Source organism: Chiroxiphia lanceolata, chromosome 16 (assembly GCF_009829145.1).
Source record: "Chiroxiphia lanceolata isolate bChiLan1 chromosome 16, bChiLan1.pri, whole genome shotgun sequence".
Classification (NCBI taxonomy): domain Eukaryota; kingdom Metazoa; phylum Chordata; class Aves; order Passeriformes; family Pipridae; genus Chiroxiphia; species Chiroxiphia lanceolata.
The window spans coordinates 1,087,892-1,110,718 of NC_045652.1; the positions used below are offsets into that span (position 1 = coordinate 1,087,892).

The 22,827-nt window shown below is 51.2% G+C and overlaps 1 protein-coding gene across 1 annotated transcript in view; it reads right to left on the reverse strand.

Moving 5' to 3' along the window:
• Window positions 1-973: 973 nt before the first annotated feature.
• Window positions 974-22,827, reverse strand: part of RAB40C (RAB40C, member RAS oncogene family) — a 37,383-nt gene continuing 15,529 nt past the window's right edge. The window contains 7 exon segments of the mRNA XM_032704252.1: window positions 974-2,024; window positions 3,903-4,125; window positions 4,824-4,876; window positions 4,879-4,900; window positions 14,939-14,976; window positions 14,979-14,998; window positions 18,516-18,576. Of these exon segments, the coding sequence (XP_032560143.1) occupies window positions 1,744-2,024; window positions 3,903-4,125; window positions 4,824-4,876; window positions 4,879-4,900; window positions 14,939-14,976; window positions 14,979-14,998; window positions 18,516-18,576 (698 nt within the window). The 3' untranslated portion in view covers window positions 974-1,743.

A 22,827-nucleotide genomic window follows, 5' to 3' on the forward strand; every position in this document is an offset into this window, starting at 1 on the left:
GGGCTCGGGAGCGAGGGAAGGCGATGTCCCCGCGGGGGGATGTGTCCAGCCCGGACACGGCGGGTCTGGCGGGTCTGTCGGCCGCACAGGAGCTGCTGCGGCTTCATCCTGCCCACACAGTGCAACGAGCGGCTTGGGGAGGGGGAGCGGAGTGAGCCCAGGCCTTGAGGAGCTGCTGATCCCAGGAGCAGGACGGCAGCACTGTACACTTCACTTCCTACCATGGTACTCACAGTCCACACACCCCGGCCACCCACGAGAATCTGCCACCACAGCTCAGCCCCACTGCCAACCCCCTGAGCTTCTGGGGTAAGGGCTGGGCATTATTTCTCAGCTTCCAGGTGAATTCCCAGCACAGGTCAGCCGTGGGATGAAGCCAGGAAAGCAGGTGCACTTGCTTGACAGAAGATCCATCCCAAGCTCTTGCCCCTTCAAAATCCAGGAGCTGCCCTATGGAGCAAAGCAGTTTGCTCTCCTGATCTTCTGGGACTGCCCCAAGAACTGAGTGACTTTGCCAATAAGGGACCTCGGGATTGCTGTTTCCCCACCCCAACCTTTCACCTTCCTAATCCCTGCTCCTTCACGCTCCAGTAGGAAAAGCCATTTCTGCCCTTTCCCACTTTCATCCAGGAGGAGCCACAGCAGTGTAACCTCAGGCAGCATCTTTGGGAAAGCAAAGCTGGAAGCAGCCAGAATCCAGGGGCTGTCACACAGGGTAGTGTCCTGGATGGAGGGCACTGGAAGCAACAGCCAAGGTTTTGCAGCAATAAGGGACAAAATTCAGCATTTTTCCTCTGCTTTAGGTACAATGCTTCCACCCCTTGCTCCCAAATCCCCAACTGCCATCCCACCCTGCATCAGCACTCACAAGTTTTAGGGAGTGATTGCAATAAAGCAGCTTGGGGCATGTTCCACACAAATTGTCCTTTCCTTCTGCACACGTAGTATTTAAAAACGCCACCACAGCCCAGGGGTGAGGGAAAGTCTCTTAAAGCATTTATGTGTTTTCATCAGAAAATCCTCCACTTCTCCCCTTTGCTGACACTGGGAAAGTCCATCCAGTGCTTGTATTTACATGGCTGCATAAAATTTTCCCTGACAGCTTCTTAAAAAAACCCTTAAAAAACAAGTGATATATATATATGTATAATATTTACATAAATAAGCGAAGGCAGCGAGCGCTGCCTTCCCCTTTCCAATTGGCCAACTCTTGCCTTGTTTTCTGGTTTTTTTTGGCAACAGCAGGTGAACATCCCGGTGAAAACTGTCATTATTCCCCTGTCCCTGTTTCTTTTTGTCTACATCCAAGGATCACTATTGCACCAGCAATCTGTTCAGGAGGCCAAGAGTTAAAGTTGCAGCACAGACTCTCCTTGCCTACTCCCTTAAGCCTCTCAATCTTCCATTAAATCCATTGCTCCATTGAGACTTGATGAGCTTTTTTTCCCCTTCCCCCCTCCCCAGCCCGGCAGCTGCTGAATTTTCCACCCCAGGCCGAGAGGCAAAGCCCAAAGCATTCTTGGAGGGTCACTTGGCAGATCCTCTCTCCGGCAGCGCTGCGGGATCCAGCCAGCACCACGCTTCTTCCTATGCCAAGCCAAACGTGAGCACATTCCTAACGCTTGTGCGTGCCATTGGAAAAGCAACCATCCGAAAGGATCCAGTGGGAAGGGCTGGGTGTGCAAACAGCTGTACATCGGTGGGTGGGTGCGGATCCGACAGAAGCTCCCGGTGCCCATCCTGCTAAGAGATCTTGCAGTTGTTGCGTGAGCAGTTCTGTGGGGGGCTCTGGGGCGGCCGGATGGATTTGGATCTCTTCAAGCTGTTCCCTTTGCTGCTGCTCCCGCCCCCACTGCTGGCCAAGGAATACGACCGGCCGTGCATCATCACTGCGTTCATCCCGTTGGCCATGGAGAAGGACTTCAGGTGGCTCTTGATGGTGACAGGCAAGGGCAGCTTGTCGATGAGGTGGACTGGGGTGCAGGACACAATGGCTCGGCAGCACAGGTCCTGCAAGCTGAACACTGTAGGAGAAAGGACCACATAGTCAAGGGCCAAGAGATTTCCTGGGCTGCCCTCATCCCACAGCTATTCCTTACGCTGCACAGCTCCAGCTCCTCAGGGAGAGATACCAAGAATGATTGCATAGGAGCTTTGAGTAGGGAGCAGGTTGGTTAGGAAAAAAGCTTGGGCAATCAAGGTGAGCTCTGCTGTTGGAGGTTTGCGCTTTGCCAGACACCAGCTTTGGTGTCAACACAGGGTTAGGCACTGCCAGCCCTCCCTGGCTCAGTGCCCGGGGTGGCAGGGCCTGGCTCACATTCCTGACAGACACTTGCTTCTCAGCACATCCTCTGGTAACCAGGGCATGCCCAGGGAAGAGGCAACAGGGTCAGTAAGTCCTGAAACAGGACAGAGTCCCTTGGGACCTCCTCGGGGAGCAGCAGCTCTCTGCAGAACCCCCCAGGCACAGAGACCCCACCAAGCCAGAACACCACTCTGCTCTTCCCCGTTTCCCAGCAGCCTCTTAGCTCAGCCTGCACCATGTGAGCCCGCCTTGGGAAGTCCCTCTCCTTGGAGGGGAATTCCCACTCAGCGGCCACAAGAGGGCACGCGTTATCCTCCTCCCGCCGCCAGTGCCACGCTGCCGTTCCCGAGCACGCGGTCCCGATCCCGAGCAGGCAGATTCCCACTCCCGAGCAGGCAGATTCCCGTTCCCGAACAGGCAGATCCCGTTCCCGAACAGGCAGATCCCGTTCCCGACAGGCAGCCCCCCATTCATTGAAACACAGAATCGTTCAGGTTGGGAAAGCCCTCTAAGACTATCCACTCCAACCGTTCCCAGCACTGCCAAGGTCACCACTAACCCACCTCCCCAAGTGCCACATCTACACCTCTTTTGAACACCTCCAGGGATGGTGACCCCAACCCTGCACTGGGCAGCTGTGCCAGGGCCTGACCACCACCCTTTCAGGGAAGACATTTTCCCAATATCCATTTAAACTTCCTCTGGTACAACTTGAGGCTGTTTCCTTTTGCCCTATCTGTTCCCAAGCAGGCAGCCCACAGTTACAAAACCTCTGGAAGAGGTTCAGGAAAGGTCTGTGAATGCCGCACATTCCCTGCCCACCATCCCTCGGTGACCTGGAGATTGTGGCATGGCAGCCAAGTGTGCCACAGTCGGGGACAGGAGCCAGGCAGAACATCTGGGGACTGGGGATGGCAAACAGGATTCCCCTCCCTGGTGAGCAGGAGCTGAAGATCCATGGGAGGGCAGGGCACTCCAGGAGCACAGATCTCCTGCTGCTCAGACTGTAGTGGGACACTTCAGCCAGGAATAACGTGGGAACTGAGATTATTTTTCTTCAAAGCCAACAAGCTGAGACATAACATGGAATCTGCTTGTGGTTTGCCTCACTGCAGCCCATGTGCCGGGATATATGGAACCCCCCCAGCCCACTGCTGCCTGCTGAAGGCGGGAGGAGGTTTAGGTCCCTTTCAGCTCCTTGGGCTTGCTCTGCTTCCTCTGGAACAGGGGGACAGGTCAGGCAAGGGCACGGACCGAGGTGCTTACGCTTGGATTTGTCCCACACAGCCGTCTGACTGAAGTATTTTCAGCTGGGAGATAATTGCCCTGAGCCTCCTGCAGAGTTGAGTGGGAAAGGTGGAGGATGCCCCGAGCACTGCAGATCCCAGACATGCTGAACTGCCCTGTGGAGCTGCCCAGCCCTGCGCCAGTCCAGGCAGCTTGTGGCTCAGCTTCAGCTTGTCTGGCCCAAGGCACTTCTCCCTGTCAGGTGGATTCAGCTCCCACAGTTCCTCAGGAACATCCCCCCCCCCCCCAGGCAGCCCCCATCCCTCCACGTGAGCCCGGCCTTCCCCACAGGAGCAGCCTCCTCGCTCACCTCGGTTGGGTCTCCAAATCTTCTCCATGCCGTGCCGCATGAGGACGATGCGGGACAGCTCCGTGAAGGACTCGATGACGTTGAAGTTGCACAGGGGGCTCACCTCAAAGAAGGTCATGCAGTTCTTCTCGGCGTAGGCCCGCGCCTGCTCCGTCGGCACCTGCCGCTTGAAGGCCAGGTGGAGCCTGTTCCCCACCAGGATCCGAGGGACACCTGGGGCGTGCTGGAACAGGGAAAGGAGCGGAGAAATCATGGCTCTCGTGAAGGGCCTGGAGGGAAGCCTTGTGAGGACACTGAGGGCACTTGGTGTTTCAGCTGGAGCAGAGGAGACTGAGGAGGAGACCTTCACTGCAGTTCCAACTGCCTGGCAGGGGCAGAGGAGGGCAGGGAACTGAGCTCTGCTCTGGGGGGACCAGGGACAGCACCCAGGGAACGGCTGGAGCTGTGTCAGGGCAGGGTCAGGTTGGATCTCAGGGAAAGGTTCTTCCCCCAGAGGGTGGTTGGGCACTGAACAGGCTCCCCAGGGCAGTGGGCACAGCCCCAAGGCTGCCAGAAGCTCCAGGAGGGTTGGATGATCCTCTGGGGTATGGGGTGAGGACTGTTGGGGATGGTCCTGTGCAGGGCCAGGGTTGGACTGGATGACCCTTGTGGGTCCCTCCAGCTCAGCACATTCTGTGATCCTGTGATTTTAGAGGGAATTTCCCTACCTTTCCTGACCATTCCCAAGCCCTTTCCTACTACTCCAGATTACACAGAGGTGGAGAGCAGGCACTTATCACTTTGCTCTGCTCAGTACTGCACTGCCATCATGTCCCCTCCATAGCAGAGCCATTTCTGTCCCCCATATCAGAGGTGACACCTCAGGTGATACCTCCCCAATTTCTGCTATAGATCCCTGCACATGTTCTTCCATTCCCTTACCTCATCTATTTCCTTTATCCATCGGTCTATCCCATCAAAGGACCAGCGATTATGATGTCATACACCAAGAGAATTCCCTGGAAGAAAATCAGAAGCAATCAGGAGGTTCATAGTAGGCAACATGTAAAAGGGGGGGACATAACCTGAAAAGACCATCTCCAAGTGCAGAAACCAAGAGGGTAAGGGACAGAACGTTGCTCCAGCTGCACCATTTGTGTGCTGATAGGGCAAAAATGGAGACAACAGGACTGTGCTAATGCACTCCCAGGTCATTAGGGAAGGTTTTACTCCTGTTTTGGCTTTGGCATCCTCCAAATCATCATCACAGTGACTGTGTATCTGGAGGAGCAAAACACACCTCATCCTGTCACAAATTTGATACAAGCTCACTGAGGCAGAAACAGTCTTTTTCTTTCCCCTTACAGAAGAGCTGCAGTCAGTGGCAGACAGGCAGCAGGGCAGGACAGAGTCAATCAAGTACACCCCTCTTCAGTGTGTTTTCCCTCTACAGAACAGTCTCATTGTCAGCCCTGTGCTGACAAGGAAGAAGCTGCCAGTAAGCCCCACAGCATCTCTGCAGGACTGAGCTCTCAGGACTGGGATCCATCCGGGCTTTGCTGAAGGTGTCTCCCACTGTCACTGGCACACTGACACAGAACAACCCTTTCTTCTGGCAAGAGGTACGTACAGCATCCTCAGGCCCACCTCCATTGTCCCTGAACACCACCCACATCCATGACTCGCTTCCCAGTCACCTCTGGAGTTGCAGCACAGTGGTGCTGGCCCAGGACTGGCACAACCCCAGGCAGAAGCAGCTCCTTGGAGTCTCCACCTCACCCTGAGCCTGGTTAGCAGGACCCAGGAGCATGGCCAGACTGGTGGCCACCACTCAGGTCCACAGTATCTCCCACCAAGGAGCTCTGCTCGACTCTGAGCATTGCTGAGGACAGACACGAGGGCAGTGCTGGCCCTGCAGGCACAGGAGGCAGCGCTCGGTACCGGCTGGGCACACACAGCATTTAGGGAATTGTCCTCAGCAGCAGCATTTCTCCAGCTCCCCTCTTATTTTTCTGACTTCTTGTCACTCTCTTCTTTGCAATCAAGGACATTCCAAGTGACAACAGGCACTCCAAGCTGACTTGGCAGAATTGCAGTTGAAGATGCCCTGAAATGGGAACTAGGGAGGAGCAGATGATCTCGTGCTGAGAGAGGAGACAATCCAGCTGGGAAGGCAGCACTGGATGAAAGGGAACCCAGGAGCAGCAAGACAAGCTAAGGGCAAACCAAACCAGATCACTGAGCAGCAAGCTCAGCAAACCAGTCCTCCCTGAATCAGGGGTATCCTGAGGAACAGCTGCCTCTCCAGTGAGGCCCCAGCACAAGCTTAAACTGGCAAAGGAAGGGCTCAGCTGGCAGCCTGGTCCTCCCAAGAGGTGCCTGGATTCAGCCCAGAGAAGGAGAGAGCTGACAAACTGCCCACCATCTGTCCTGGTATGAGTCAGGGACCACCAAAGCACCCTCGCCTACCTGTGGAGTTGCTCCTTCATTCCCTGAAATGGAGGATGTGCTACACAGATGGAAAACACCAGCTATCCAGTCCTCCCCAAACCCCTGCTGCTGTCAAAGCCTGTGAGGGGCAGCCTGTACAGCCTGTATCTGATACACTTCAAATTTATGAAAAAATAATCAGCAACGTGAGATGTGGAGCACACAGGAGTGATAAACTGGCATCTGAACCACAAAGGCACCTGAATCCTCCCAGTGAAGTCACATCTGCAGCTGGCGCTGCTGCCCCACAGGAACAGCAGCCTTCCCCCAGAGCACTGCGTGTGCCTTGACCTTGTCTGCCTTTCTCTCAGCTCTTTCAGAATAAGCAGCTCTCAAAGCCTGACCAATTTTATAATTTTAGGACAATTCAGATTCCTTACTCTAGAAAATTCTGATTTTTTCAGCTTTAGTCCCAACCTCACTGCATGGTGCTTCCACCCCAGGGTAGGTGCTCTCCAGGCAACACTTGCTGTTTCTGCCCTCACTGTCCCACCCACATCTCCACATCTGCACCTTCTGCACAAAGGCTCAAACGTACAAAAACAGAAGGGGAGGGGGCACAAAAGGCAAGTCAGGTGGGTTGGCTTTCGTGTTTGACAGCCCAACATGAAGAGTGAGCCCTTCCAAGTGCGGGTTTGAGGTTGTTCTGAGGAACCTGCCATTTTCATAATGGGAGAAGTATCTGTGGGATGGGAGAAGCATCTTCAGTGTCCTCCAAAGAAAGTCTGGAGCTCATGCCTAGAGTTTGTAATTTTTTTTTGCAGTGCCATTTCTAGAATAGCCCAAAAACGTCATACTCAGAAAGAATTGGAGGTTGTTTTTGTTTTGGAGGAGAAAAGGGTCAGTTTCTTCCACACTTAAGAGAGGAAAAATTAGAAGGTAATGATTTTCCATAATTAAAAACATCCCACAAACCCAAAGACACTGCTTTTCAAGAGCCCCATCTAGAAATACTTACTAGCAGGATACATCACATTTTAAGTGCATATTGAAAAAAAAAACTCTGAGCTTTCTTTTAATTTTTCCTCTATTTGTTTTGATTTCCATCTTCCAAGGCCGCGCGTGAGAATGAATGAGAGGCAGGAAACAACGAAGCAAAGGGTTTGATGACCCCCTTCCAAGACAAATGGCCAGCAGGATAAATGAAGTCTACTTCCTTCATCTCTGGATTGACAAGTTCCTTTAGCCAAGACAAACAGACCCAAGAGCTGACTGCTCTTGCCAGGAATATGCTTTAGGAGGAGAGAGCTTTGCTGGCAGCTTCCGCCTGGATCTTCTTTAAATAGGAATAAGGATAAAACATCAGCAGAAATGCAGCCCCACATTCTCAGCGGGGTGGAAGGTCAAGCCCACAATTTCTAAAAGCAAGAGATGACACCCTGTCTGCCAGCTGGGCCTCCAGGCCACGCCACAGCTCCAGCACACACATTTATAGGGAAGACTGTCAGAGGACACAGAGGCCAAGCTGCCTGTGCCTTGCTCTGTCCCCATCCTGCCCAACCCAGCTGTGCTGTAGCTCAACAGAGGGAGGACACAGCCTTCTAAACCTCTGGCCAGCTCCTGGTGCTGCCAGATAACCTTGCATTGCTTCCAAGTGGCGTTGGCATGCTCCAGACACCATGTTTCCAGAGCACACATCCCAAATCCACTCTGTCATTACCATCTCTCCTCCAGAGAGAACAGCACTCAGCTATGCACACAGAGAGAGCTGGCTCCATCTCTGCAGACAGTTCCAAGTAAGATCTGTCAGGGTTTTTTAAAGTCTGCTTTGGAATAACGCGCACAGAATTTTAATTTCCTCCACTCGACAAATGAACAGTTTCCCATTTGCAGCCTAATTTGCTCTCTAAGCGCCTAGATGGTTGTCAACACTGTATTCTCTCCATGGCTCTCCATTTTTAGCTTCACAAAGCCCTTTTGTGAGCATTATGTACCCCAGGTTCCCACAGCATGCAGAAAAAGCTCCACACTCAGCTTCTCAGATCAAGGGTATCCTGGACCCCTCACAACAGCCTTCCTTCCTTCCCTCCCCAACCTGCCTACAGCTTCTGTGTGAGGTGGAAGAGGATTGGACTCATCCGCAGATCCGTCTTAGGTCTTTTCACAGTTGATTTTCAGAGTTCATTCCCATTCTGGTTTTGTTCCACACTACTGGGATTGGCACAACCCTCAGCATAGCAGTGACAGAAATTTCCACATGAGTGAACAAGGAACATAGAGAGATCACCAGTCATTGTATCCAGCAGCACATGTGGACACTTACTCTGCCAAAAGCCAAATTTGTTTCCAGCAGGAGCTGACACACAGATCTGTCCACATAACCACAGTGGTGGTGGGAAAGTACCATCTCTGCCTGCTTGCAGTAGGTTTGGACCAGGTTTATCAGCAATAAGCTTTGAAAGGCAAGTGGAAATCAGCGTGTTCACTGTTGGTGCAAGGCAGGCTTGTCCAGAAACACTTCCCAGATGCTTTTAGGAGCTGGATCTCACAAGGAACTTCTGGGAGCACTCCCATGACTGCCAAAGGCCTCAGCCCAGTGCAGGCAAGTGACAGGGTGGCCAGGGAAGTGTCACTCACTGCTGTTCTCCACTGATGGAAAAAAGCTGTTGCTGAAGAAGTCTGAAGACCCCCAGACTGGATTTCTCTGGCCCACAGGATGAAGCAAACCATGAACAGAAAATCCAGTACTGACAGGAACCAGAACACTCCGTCCCTCCTGCTCTTTTGGAGCTCCATTTGGTCATGGCTTTCCAGCTGGCACCTCGGGCCTTGGCTCATGGGCAGTTACATCCTGCTGCCAGGCCATTTCCCAACACCACAGCACACTGGGGGGTTATTTATCCCTGTGCTTTTGATAAATATTTTGGCAGGCAGGGCAGACTTTTCCAGCAGCTAGACAACCCCATCTGAATGACCCAAGGCAGGTAAGGTATTTGCTGCAACCAAGAAAGCAGAGCCTACAACTGAGTCTGCTGAACTGCCAAAACCCCACCATCTTCCTGCATACTAAGAAGCCCTTAACAGGACAAACAGCAGCTCCTCAAAACACCTGCCTAAGCAGAACTCAACAATATTCATCATTCCTTTAGGGCTGCAGCTTTGCTGTAAGATGGGAGCATTTTTCACACTGTCTGGGAAGAGTTTGGCAAACCACACTTTCAGGAACAGTTTAAATCGTTGGCATATGAGGACATCAGGAATGATCCTAGCACTGCTTCTTCCTGACTGGATCAGGAAGCACCACCACAAGTCTTCTTCCCCTCTCTGATGACTCTTGGAATAGTTTACATCTGCTCACAGCAGCCAGAAGAGCCACAGCTGCTCCCAACAGCCGAGACCAGCGTGCCAGCTCTGCTGTTGGAATATTGAAACCTTGAAGCCAAGCTCAAAAGGAGTACAAGTCCAAGAGCAAAAAAGATTTCTGCAGCATCTTTAAGCATCACTAAATACAATACCCTGAACTGTGACAATTAACATAAAAATCTTTCTGCAGCACAGCAAGCTCCAGACTCCCCAAGTTGGTTCTGCACATGCAACACCACTGGGTTTCCATCTCTACCTCCCTGGCCCTCTGTCTCCATGACATGGCCTGCACACTCTCCTTGTGCCTGGAGGCCAATACTTGGCTGTCCCAAACACAAACACTCCTTTTTTGCTCCAAAATGAGACCCTGAAGTGATGGCCCTGCTGGCCCTGCAGACACCAAGAGGGAAGGGATGAAGTGGAAACTCAATCCCCAGAGAGGCCAGAGAAAAGGAGGGGGGGTCCCAGGCACAGCAGCCCCCACAAGCCTCCACCTTAAGCCCAAGAGCTTGTTGTGTCCCTAATGAGATCACATCTGCTGGGCAGGGCAGGGAGGAAGGCAAGAGCTCTGTGATCCTCACAGCAAACCCTGGGGCAAACACGGCTGGTGTGCCTTGGCTGGACGAAGGGGTTGGTCCTTGTTCAGAGCCAGCTCATCAGGGCAGTGAAGCTGTTTTATTGCAGATGTTTTCCAGAGGAAGAGGTTCCTGCTGAACATGAAAGCCACGTGTATGGACCCAGGCAAGTGGAGTTGAAATTGGAGAAGGCATCAAGGTACCCAAGTCCTCCCCCTGGGGAGGAACTAGCCTGAAGTTCAGCCTGAAGGTTGTGCTGTGGAGGAAAGGAGAACTCCCAAGGTCTACTCCTATCTGGAGATCGTTTTTCCATGTTGCAACCTCTCCAGGGTTTACTTTAGAAGATTCAATTCTTATTGCTATGCTCAAGAAACAAGAAGGAGTGTGTGGGAAAGTCCAGTGTGCTTCCCTGGCTTGAAAGCACTTTTCAAGTGTTCTCTTAAGCACTGGCTATTCGGATCCTGGTAAGGGCTGCCAGCTTGCTGAGCCAGCCTCCAGTTCTCACAGCTAACCTGTCAAAATTCTCTCTGGAACCTCATTCTTCAAGGTCCCCTCGTGTTCCTCAGTCCTCTACCCTGCAAGAACCTTTTGCTAATTCTCAGTGTGAAGCTGCTCGTGGCCAGTTTACACCAAGCTGTTCTGGTACAAACATCACACTGCACTGCAAACAGAGCTTTTCCTATGGCATCTCTGTTCTCTGCTGGATTTGTTCTTCTTAAGCTTTTGGCTTTTAGGTTAAAAAAGCTGCTTCTCTTGCCTCTGATGGGATTTGCGTCAGCCTTCCACAGCAGAAGTCTTGGAGCCTGATGATTCCAGGACAGCAGAGGGAAGCAAACAGCTGAAGCCAGTACAGCACACAGGCCTGAACAAATCTTGGAGACCCCACCTGGAATACTGTACCCAGCTCTGGGGCCTCCAACGTCAGAAGGATGTGGACATGTTAGAGCAGGTCCAGAGGAGGCCACGGAGATGCTCCAAGGGCTGGAGCCCCTCTGCTCTGGAGCCAGGCTGGGAGAGCTGGGGGGGTTCCCCTGGAGAAGAGAAGGCTCTGGGGAGACCTGAGAGCCCCTTGCAGGGCCTGAAGGGGCTCCAGGAGAACTGGAGAGGGACTGGGGACAAGGGATGGAGGGACAGGACAAGAGGGAATGGGGCTTGGAGCAACCTGGGCTAGTGGAAGGTGTCTCTGCCCATGGCAGCAGGGTGGAACGAGGTAGGCTTTAAGGAGCTTCCAACCCAAAACATTCCATGATTCTAAATCAGGCAACTCAGGAGCATTTTATCTCTTTCGCTGCCAAGACCACATTGGTCAGGTTGTGTTTGTGCTCAAGCCATGCCAAGAGGAGTCAGCTTCTGCACACTGAAAATAACTGGAGGTGTTGGAAGTCCATCCTTGCAATCACACAGGCATTTGTTATTCAAAACAAACAGTCCTCTTGCTTTGGTTAACCATTCAGAGTATAAATTTAGATGCTTCCCCCTTCCACTGAAAGATGTGGGGAGTTATTTAAGAGAGACAGTACCTGTATTCCTGTTAATACAGGAATATCACTATCACCACATGGGAGCCAACCACTTCATGCTGAAAACAATGAGTTTTCCTCCAAGCTGCCTGGAGCAGACAGTACAAGGACTGCAGTCACTAGTCTTCAAGAGGCTTTCCATTGTGTTTCACTTCCTTTGGGAACTCCTCCTCCTGGGCAGACTCACTCCTTAGGGCTGGTTTGCTGCCTGAAGGGAGGTGGGAGCCAGCTGGGGATTGGTCTCTTCTCCAAGGTAACAAGGGCAAGAGGAAACAGCCTCAGGTTGTGCCAGGGGAAGTTTAGGTTGGATACTGGGGAAATTTCTTCCCTGAAAGGCTGGTCAGACCACTGGAGGTCACAGGCTGCCCAGGGTAGTGGTGGAATCACCATCCCTGGAAGTGTTCACAAACCCCCTGCAGAATGTGGTGCTCAGAGACATAGTTTAGTGATGGCCTTGGCAGTCACTTGGCTGGGTTAATAGGTGGACTCAATGATCTCCGAGGGCTTTTCCAACCTTAAGGATTCCATGATTTGATGAAGCATTCACACTGAAGGTCCCCCTGCCTGGCTGATGAGGTTTGTTGTCTCAGCCTCACTCCTTGGGAGGGGCAGGCAGCAAGATGGAGGAGGCAAACCTCAGGTGAGAGTCCCTCCAGCAAAGCTGATAAGCACAGCACAAGGGCAGGACGTTGCCTCCAAAGTAAAGAAGGTCAAGAACTTCATTTTGAGGAAGGAAGAGAAAAATCACTCCATTTGATGTAGCGCTAAACCTGCATTATATGGGAAATCTGTTGTTTAAATATGTCTTAAAATGGCTTTTGGTGGTCTTTGCAAACACATGCTTCTTCTTCCCAACACCCCCCACGGTAATGTTATCTCAGGAATGTCCTGGGAAGGTGTCCTAAGGTGTTTCCCATTGGCCTTTGTTAACCCCTTCCTGTGACTGGGTGTTCCTGTAAGCCCCTTGAGTCTTCTAATTGGTTACTCTGTGAATCCTCCTGAACCCTATAAATGTAACATCCCCAACAATAAACCCTCTCTTGCCTCCTCTCCACGCCCGGTGTGCTGTCTCTGTGCCTGCCATGGGACCACGTGCGTGGGGGGAGGGGAGGGCACCTCTCCCCTCCAGCCTCAGGGACAGAAGAAAACCCTGAGAAAACCTCTGGAGTTCCCTTTCCCCATCCTTCAAGACGTCGGAATGGTTCTTCAGATGGAAATGGAACTAGAACTGGGCCGCCCCACGTCGTGGGTGGGGAAAGGGATCCAGAATTTGAAGCTTGAGGTCAGGTCAGCCAGATACCTTATGGCACCCAAATGTCGTATCCAGGCTGCAGGAACCCCATGGACGTGCTGTGCCAGTACCTCACAGCTCCAGGCAGGTTCTAGACCTGTCTCTCCATCCAATTTCTCATCACTCCTTATTTCACCTCCCCCCTCTGCCCCAGTTCCCTCGGTGGCAGCAGCAGGTACAAGTTCTGGTGTGTGGGTGCAGCCCTGTGGAGACACAGCACTTGCTCTGAGGAGCTCACAGGCTACACTGAGGGGAGATTCTGCACAGTGGCTGCAGACAGGGGTAAAAGCTCTCAAATGGTATTTCTGGACATACTAGTTGCTGCTTTCTATTCCCAGTTTGTTCTGGGAATCTGACACAGCGAGGTCTCAGAAAAAAGCCTGACCAAAGCTAAGCTTCGTGGTCACCAGCAAACCACACTGACCAGGCTCTGGCCATTTATAACTGCAGGGAAGCGATGTGGCCTCGAGCCCACAGGTTCCATTAGGAGGTTGTGGACTCCCCATCCCTAGAAGTGTCCAAGGCCAGGTTTGACGGGGCTTTAGAGGAACCTGGGCTAGTGGAAGGTGTCCCTGCCCATGGCAGGGGGTGGAATGGGATGAGCTTTATAGTCCCTTCCAACCCAAACTGTTCTGTGATTCTGTGATTGGAGGCTCCAGACTTCTGAAATGTGTAAGGGCAGAGGAAAGCTTAAAGATAAACTCAGATCGGGACTGAGCATATGAATGGGAGATCCTGGGCTCTCCACTGCAGAATTCCAACACTCCTTGCCCAACACTTCTGCAAGCACAGGAAATTGGCCTCTGCTTCAAAGGAGCTGCCTCAAAGCGTCCAGACCACCAGAGATGTGCACAAACATGAATGAACAGGACACCAGAGGAGATCTCAACCTCACATCCCAGGTGAGGTGTTCCCATGTCTGCGGCACAAGGGAATTTGCAGGAAGTCTTAGGGAAAGAGAGCAAGATGGATTTTCCCAGTTTCAAAAGCAAAGGTCCTACAAGGAGCAAAAAGCCAAGAGTGGAAAGAGCTTAAATGAAAGTGGCAAAGTTTCCCAAGGCTGGGAATCTGCCAGGATACCAGCACAGTCAGGAGGCTGATAGGTGGCTTCTGACTCCAAGTGTCTAAGAGAGGAGGAATTTTCTCCAAAGTTTTCCAATTTGGAAACAATAAGGTAAATACAGTAGCTCGTTAAACTCAGGGAGACTTTATCTTGGAGAGCCTCTGTCATGTTTTACAAGGACAACAACAGAGCCGTGAGAGAAAAACACTTAAAAGCAATTTTCCAGAGGACCACAAGGATTTTTGTGCTGTTGAGGATCTTGATGCTATTCTGGAGCAGGCCCCAGAGGAGAAACTCAAACTGTAAGGCTCTGCCTCAAGTTTTAAGGAACACACACACTTTACGATCCAACTGAGCTGCTCTAGTTCCAAGTTTGCCTCAGACACACAAGTAGGAGCCACCCCTATTTTTGGAACTGACTCGAAGGCAACACAGCCTGGAACAGTTCCACTGGGAAAGCCAGTGTCATATTTAAACAAATTTGGGAAACCTCAGAAAGTAGGAGCTCCCACATCAAAGCTTAAGGCATCTAGAGCAAGAATTGCCTCGTCTTCTCTAACCCACCTCTAGAAATAATACTGAACATAGCCTGTACAGATCTTTTCTGTAGGAGTTAGCAAAGTCTGTCATTCCCTCCCTTTTCTCACCATTTCGTAAGAACAGAATCCCAGGCAACAAGATGCCTCTTGGCATCTCCATAGATCCTTTTGCTGATCAATGCTTTCCTCTTCAGAGCTTTTACTACAGCAGAAAAGATTCCTACAGCCTAAAGGAAAAGCAAATGCACCTCTTCAAAGCCCTGAGAGCAGCATTACCTGGGCTCCTCTGGAGTAGGATCTGAAAATGGTGCAAATCTCCCTTGCCCTGAAGTGTCCCTGAAACAGAAAAGTTACAGCTGTGAAATGTGGAGAATTGACTCCCATACTGCACATCTCCTGCTGGACCCAAAAACCAGAATAAAATCAGTGTTGATCTTGTGAGATCTTTAGAACACACATGGTACCCAAAGTGCTCCACATGGTGGGTTTTTGGGAAGAATCAGTGGGTACAACACCACCTTTGGACACAGTCAGACACTCAAGAGATTGCCACTGTCATTGTGCTTCCCATGGAGAAGGTACAACCCAAACCACTTGGCTTCAGCACTGTCTGATGATGTATGAGGGTGCAAGTCATTTTATTCCCTGGGCAAAGGATTTTCTGTCTTGTTCCCTGCAGCCCACGGGAGTTCAGAGTCAGAGTGAGTCTGCAGAGCTCTCCCTGGCATGGAGAACATCTGACCTACCATAAGATGAATGTAACCACTCCAGGGAGGAGAAATTGTCTTACACTGTCTGGCTTCACTTATTTTTTCAAACAAGTTTTAAAAATTGAAAATAAAGGGAATTCTCTTATACCCAGCTTCCTGCCAGACCTGGTCGATCCCACCCTATGGAGAGCTAATGAACAGGACTAGGGAACAGTGTTTCTATCCCACTGAGAAAATAAGGGGGTCTTCAGTCACTATCATTTTTACTGACTGTCTTAGCAGGGTGTAACTAAGTTTGACAGCATTACCAGCACTCCAGTGCCTGTGGGAACATCTGGGACAAAAAGCCAGAGCCCAGCACACCAATTTAACCAGTACAGACTTAGATGCACCAGGGTAATCAGAGATACATTATCACGTTTGCCAAATCTATTCCCTGGGCCAGAATAAAAGACATTAATGACCACTGAAAAGACTGATGATTTGCCCCCTCAGCCCCAGATTTGCATCAGTTCCACGAGAAAGGCACTGACCTCAAGTTCAGGACAGTCACTCCTTCAGATCTAAAGCTTAAAGCTTCCAGGGATCATATTATAGGCCCTGGGCATCAATCTAACAGCCTGTGCTTACATCTCCTTCTCCCCTGACAATCAAACAGTGGGTAAGTAATGGTGAAAGATTACACTAAGGCATCATAAACCATTGCTATCAGCTTTTCAGCTCCTGTGCTGCTCTCCAGCTCAAGAATTGCAGCATAAAAAGAAGATGGTTTCAAGAGGGAAGCAGTAAGTTACTACACACTTGGGGCTGAAATGTTCCAACAGGCATCTTATAAGAGAGAGGCAAGAATGCAAGTGGCACATATAAACACACAGGCTAGAAGAGATAAATGAGCTGCTTTTGTTCTTTTTTGTAAGAAAAATGAGGACATTCAGCTTCAGAGAGCGAGGTGTAATTAAACCACCAAACTCCATGCTGCCAGAGTCACTCACTGAGGCTGAGAACATGGAGTTCATTCCTAGTTAACAATTCACACAGGTTACTAATATTCCTGTTATTTGACTCAATAGCTGGTAAGGGGTTATTTAACTCCATGTTTTAGGGCCTGTGTCATTCCCCACAAGATCCATGTAAAACCCAGAACATGGGCAGATTATCTATCCCATCCCATCCCATCCCATCCCATCCCATCCCATCCCATCCCATCCCATCCCAAAGCTATCCTACCCAAACACCATCCTACCCTATCCTATCCCATCCCATCCTAAAGCTATTCTATCCTTCCCCATCCTAACTCACCCTAATGCTATCCTATCCTATACTATCCCTCCTCTCTCATCTCCAGGATTGCTGTGTCAGCTCCTCAGCAGCTTAAACCTCAGACACAGCTCAGCCAGGACTCCAGCTCTGACTGCAGTGCTGGCAGACAAGGCAGGAGTTACCCCTCCCATGGAATGTTCTCCCATCTCCATCCCAGTGTCCATTCACTCCAGTCAGTCCTGTTCTCCAGGGGTTCACCAGACTCTGACACTCTGAGGTCTATTAACTGTCCGTGTTTTAATTTAATTTTCTCCTCTAGTCATTGAGAAATATCCAGCTCCTGAGGGACTAAGGGCTTCACCTTTTTGTCTTCTCCTTTCCTATTCTGTCTGTATTTCTCATCCTTGGATTTCAGGAAAATCCAGTATTGCTTCTAAAATAGTACTGTTCCCTCAATGATCAACAGCTGTACAGGAACATAGAAGCATACAATGGTTTGGGTTGGAAGCTCCTTAAAGACCATCTCATTCCACCCTCCTGCCATGGGCAGGGACACCTTCCACTAGCCCAGGTGAATCCAAGCCCCATCCAACCTGGCCTTGGACACTTCCAGGGATGGGGCAGCCACAGCTTCTCTGGGCAACCTGTGCCAGGGCCTCACCACCCTCACAGCCAACAATTCCTTCCAATATCCCATCTAACCCTGCCCTCTGGCAGTGGGAAGCCGTTCCCTCTTGTCCTGTCCCTCCAGGCCCTTGTCCCAAGTCCGTCTCCAGCTCTCCTGGATCTCCTTTAGGCACTGGAAGGGGCTCTCAGGTCTCCCTGGACATGAGCCAGCGTGTGCCCAGGTGGGCAAGAAGGGCAATGGATCCTGGCCAGGCTCAGGAAGAGTGTGGCAGCAGGAGCAGGGAAATGATTCTGCCCCTGGACTCAGCGCTGGTGAGGCCACCCCTGGAGTGCTGTGTCCAGCTCTGGGCCCTCAGCTCAGGAAGGACATGGAGGGGCTGGAGCAGGTCCAGAGAAGGGCAACGAGGCTGGGGAAGGGACTGGAGCACAAGTGCTGTGAGGAGAGGCTGAGGGAGCTGGGGGGGCTCAGCCTGGAGAAGAGGAGGCTCAGGGGAGACCTCCTCACTCTCTGCAACTCCCTGACAGGAGGGGGAGCCGGGGGGGGGTCGGGCTCTTCTCCCAGGAACCAGGACAAGAGGGCTCGGTCTTCAGCTGTGCCAGGGGAGGTTTAGGTTGGATATCAGGAAGAAATGCTTTACAGAGAGGGTGATCAGACATTGGAATGGGCTGCCCAGGGAAGTGGTGGATTCTCTGTCCCTGGAGGTGTTTAAGGTGAGACTGGATGTGGCATCAGTGCCATGGTCCGGGAACCACGGTGGGGTTGGATCAAGGGCTGGACTTGAGAATCACAGAATCATAGAATCAGATGGGTTGGAAAAGACCACTGAGATCATCTTCTTCAGGTGAACAACCCCAGCTCTCCCAGCCTGGCCCCAGAGCAGAGGGGCTTCAGCCCTCAGAGCATCTCTGTGACCTTCTCTGGACCTGTTCATGTTCATATCTTTCTTGTGCTGAGGACCCCAGACCCAGACTCAGAACTGCAGGGGGGTCTCACAAGTGCAGAGCAGTGGCAGAAATGGTCAGGCATGATGGAGAAAGACAGAAATCAGACTATTCCAGCACAGAGCAGCACAGTGTTTGTGCTACTCCACTGACAGAAAGGTATCTGGTTTGCCACAGGAACTCACTGGGAAGAACAGGCAGGACCCTCACCATGGCCAGGGATGCTCTGTGCTCTCGGGTCCAGCAGCCCCCCAGCACTCCCAGAGCCCCCTGCCCCTGCTCTCCTGGCCTGCATCACACTCATGAACACTCACCAGAGTTCCAGCTTGACCCTTCTGCCATCCAACAGGATAGTAGTGGTCTTGTAGTCAATTCCTGAAAGAAAAGCAAGGAAAAGCTGAGCAAACACTGGGAAGGTCTTCAGAAACACAGGAACCCTGCTCTGCCCACCCGGATCTGTCACCTCATGTTTACTGAAAGGGAAACATCCCTTTTTCTCTCCCCCCTGCTCCGCTGCCTTTTTGTGGAGGACAGTAGAGACTTGATAGAAATAGGCTTCTGCTTCAAGGCAAAGACTGCTCTGGTGGAGCTCTATCCTCCTCCCTGAAAATGCAGTTAACTCCATGCTTCTTACAATTTGTGCATTGTTGTATAAAACCTGTCAGGAGAGGTTGGATGGGGCTTGGAGCAACCTGGTCTACTGGAAGGTGTCTCTGCCCATGGCAGGGGGTGGAATGAGATGGGCTTTAAGGTCTCTTCCAACCTAAACCATTCTGTGACTATGTGAGATTCAGTGGTTTGTAGCATTATCCCATGTGACAGTGATAATTTAGACTTCTGGGGAGTGAGACACAAACTCATTTTATAAGCACCTCCACTACATGAGCCTGCAGTCCCAGCATCTCAAACATCCCTGCCTGCAGTCACAGGACATTTGAGAGGTGGCTGATATAGAAAACCTGCCCAGGGAATGCTGTTTCTTCTTCTGAGCAGCCCTGGGGTGTGGATCCCAGAGGCGAGGCAGAACACCTCCCCCTTATGAAGGCTGAGAAGGCAGCACAGACATCATCTGCTTTTCACACACAGCACTAGAACCCCCCCAAACCACAACACCCAGCTGTGCTGGCACACAACTCATTCACACAGGGGGTGTCCAACATCTTCAGCCACACAAGGAGTTTGTTAACAGGGGGAGCCTGCCTCACAGTCAGACCGAGAAGTTCAAAACGGGCAACTCCACTTGCAAGCAACAGGTTCAAATGATGCAAAACTCAATCCTCCCCACAGCCCCAGGCACAGGGGTAGAGCCACAGCTGCACCTCCCACCTCCTTCCCGAAATCCAGGTGCCCAGGAAAAGCAGCTTCTCTGCAGGCTCTAGTTAATAAGCTTCAAGTGAAGTTGCTTAAACAAAAGCACGAAGCACCACCACTGCACACCCACTGAAGCATCAACTAATTTACAGCCCTCTTTAATAAAGCAGAGTCGCTTCACTCTGATTAGATCAACTTTATTTTTTCCTCTTGCCAACAGATATCAGACTTGAATCTGTATTAAAACCCGACCCTGCAAGGAGAACACTGCCCTGACAACCAAACAGACAAGTTTGTCAATAAAGCAAATGGATTTTTCTGAGTCATCTGCAGGAGTGTCCCTGTTAGTGAAAAACAAATTAGATTTCAGCCTTCATAGGGTGCTATAAAAAGCAATAAAGATAATTATCTTAAATCCCAACTATTTCCAGAGCTTTATCACAGAAAACAGAGAGTTTACATTTTATCTTCCTCCAGAGACAAGTGACTGATCTGTATTTATTTTCAGGCGGGTATAAATCTCCCTCATCCCCAGGGATGGTGAGGAGCAATGGGAGCAAGGAGGGAGTATTCAGACATCTTTCCCCAGCAAGGAGGGAGTATCCAGACTCTTCTCCTGCCAGTTCCTGACCCAGGCTCTGATGGGCTGTTGGGAAGGGGCTAATTAAGCTCAGTGTGCTGTTTCAGAGACTCTGCCCCACGCAGAACCTCCTCCTCAGGCACAGGAGCTCCTTGAGGCAGGGAGCCCTTGCTTCAGCAGTGCAGGCACACAGATGGAGCAGCTGCAGGAACAGCACCAAGGAGGGGAACAGAGGCAGTTTTCAGGGCACAGAAACCACATTTCCAAAAATGCCACTGCTGAGGTGAAACAAATCATTGATTATGAGCCCTTAAGAGAGACTCAGCTTGACTGGGAAGAGAAGAAAGCTCATTAATGTAAATGTCAAACACACAAATGTCTTCATTAGGCTCCACACCCTCAAACTTGCCCATCCTACATCCCCAACATGGGGAACATGGTTCCCTGTCCCAAATATTCATGACTCAGTCACCAAGAAAAATGCTTTAAACACTCTGTGTTCATCTGAAACCACATCACTACTTTAAACCAGAGCGACACCAGTCTTTGGTTGTTTCATGTTTATATATATATATATATATAATATCAATAATACAGCACGACCAAAGCAGAAAACCAGTAGAAAATGCACTGGAAAAACTTCCTGGGGGAAGTTTCTTTCCTCAAGATGCTCAGGGAAAAAACAAACAGGCAAAGCAGAAGCCCTTCATGTCCTTCACAGTGATGTCACACACAGAGAAGGTGTGTGAGATGGGGGGAGGAAGCACGAGGTTGTCCTTGTCCCCTGCAGATCTCCCTTCCCAGGGGACAGGCAGGATTGGCAGCCCAGAGCTCCCGTGGGAATTCCCAGAAATCCCCACGATGGATGGTTCTAGCAGGGTCTCCAGGTACTTGCTGCCCCCCACACTTCATGCCAAGTGCAAAAGGCTCAGTGAAAAAAAAGTACCCAACCTATCCCTTCCCACTTCCAGGCAGCTGGAATTCCAGCCAAGTGGTTTTGTTGCCTGGCTCAGGGCAGTCTGTGTGTTTGGGCAGAACTTCTCTCCTTGGCATTGGAGCACTGGAGATGGAGGGGGGAGGCCTTTCTGAGCATCACCCCCATGGTACTGCTGGGATACTGCTCCGAGATGGTCACACACACCTGAGTTAAGGCAGAGCAGTATGTGGTCAATGGGGTGCAGTAAAGTGCTGCACTTTTTAACTTGCACACACTGAAACTGGCACTAGGGACTGCATTTACAAAAGGTTTTGGAGCAAACTCTGCCCCACAAGCTCATTGATAAGGAGCAAAATCTGTACAAACTGATGTTCTGGAGATTTCAGCCTTCCTCTTCCAGAAACACTCAGAGCATCAGGACAGCTCAAAGGGACTCCCTTTTGGTGTGTTACTTTTCTCAGCTGGTTAGCATCCCAGGCAGGACACAGCTCACAAGCACAGCTCTCCCACAGCTGTGCAGGATGACCCTGGCTCACTGGTGCCACAAAATCTACATAATGTAGATGTTGGAATTTTTTCCCAACGTTGCCTCCCCTCCATTCCCCCCATACCCTCCCCGGGCTGCCACGGGTTTCTCCTCTCCCACTTGGGGATTTGGGACTTTGCTTTGTTTTCTTCTGAAAGTTTTTAATTGCACCATTTGTTGTTTATTCAAATTTGTTAATAAAAGCTGTTTCTTTTTCCCTTTCCACACTTCCACCTGAAGTCTCCTTATTTCTAAGTCGTAGTCTTGTTAAACTAAGACAGCAGCCCAGCTCGCTTTCCTAGGCCCAGCCTACAGCTCAAACTCAGCCTTGGCTCCTCCCTCATCCCAGGGACATGGGGACAGAGGGCCACAGCAGCCACTAGATGCCACCTCTGTGCAGAGGCTGAGGGCAGGGAGACAGTGCATGGCCTTGGCCACGCCAGGGCTGCTGCTCTGCCTCTGCACTTCAGGCAGCTCAGACACAACAAGGGCAGTTTTTAAAGTTTCCTTTTTGTAGTTCAGAGAATGAGAGAATGTGCTGAGTTGGAAGGGACCCACAAGGGTCATTGAGTCCAACCCTAAGCCCTACACAGGACCATCCCAAGAATCACCCCCTGTGCCCCAGAGGATCATCCAAAAACTCCTTGAGCTCTGGCAGCCTTGGGGCTGTGCCCACTGCCCTGGGGAGCCTGTTCAGTGCCCAACCACCCTCTGGGGGAAGAACCTTTCCCTGAGATCCAACCTAACCCTGCCCTGACACAGCTCCAGGCCATTCCCTGGATGCTGTCCCTGGTCCCCCCAGAGCAGAGCTCAGGGCCTGCCCCTCCTCAGGAAGTTGGAACTGCAGTGGGATCTCCCCTCAGTCTCCTCCAGCTGAACACACCAAGTGTCCTCAGTGTCCTCACACAGCTTCAATCAAGGCGCTTCCCCATCTTCGTTGCCCTCCTTTGGACACTCCCTAAGAGCTTATATCTTTCTGACACTGTGGTGTTGACAGGTTTCCCCCAGCTGAGCATCCCCTCTGCTTGCAGCCAGGCACAGACATTCCAGTTCCAGCTCTGATCCCTCAGCAGGGCCGTGCTGCTCAAACCCCACAAACCCCACGCGGTGATGAACCAGCCCTGCCGGCCCTCGGGGAGTGGTGCCGGGGCAAAGAAACCACTCTTGTTTAAAGCTTATTTTGTATAACTGTCTCCTCCTGGACCAATATCGAGCAGATGCAACAAAGTGAATGAGGCTTGGGTAACAAGTCTGGGCTGTTCTCTCAGATTT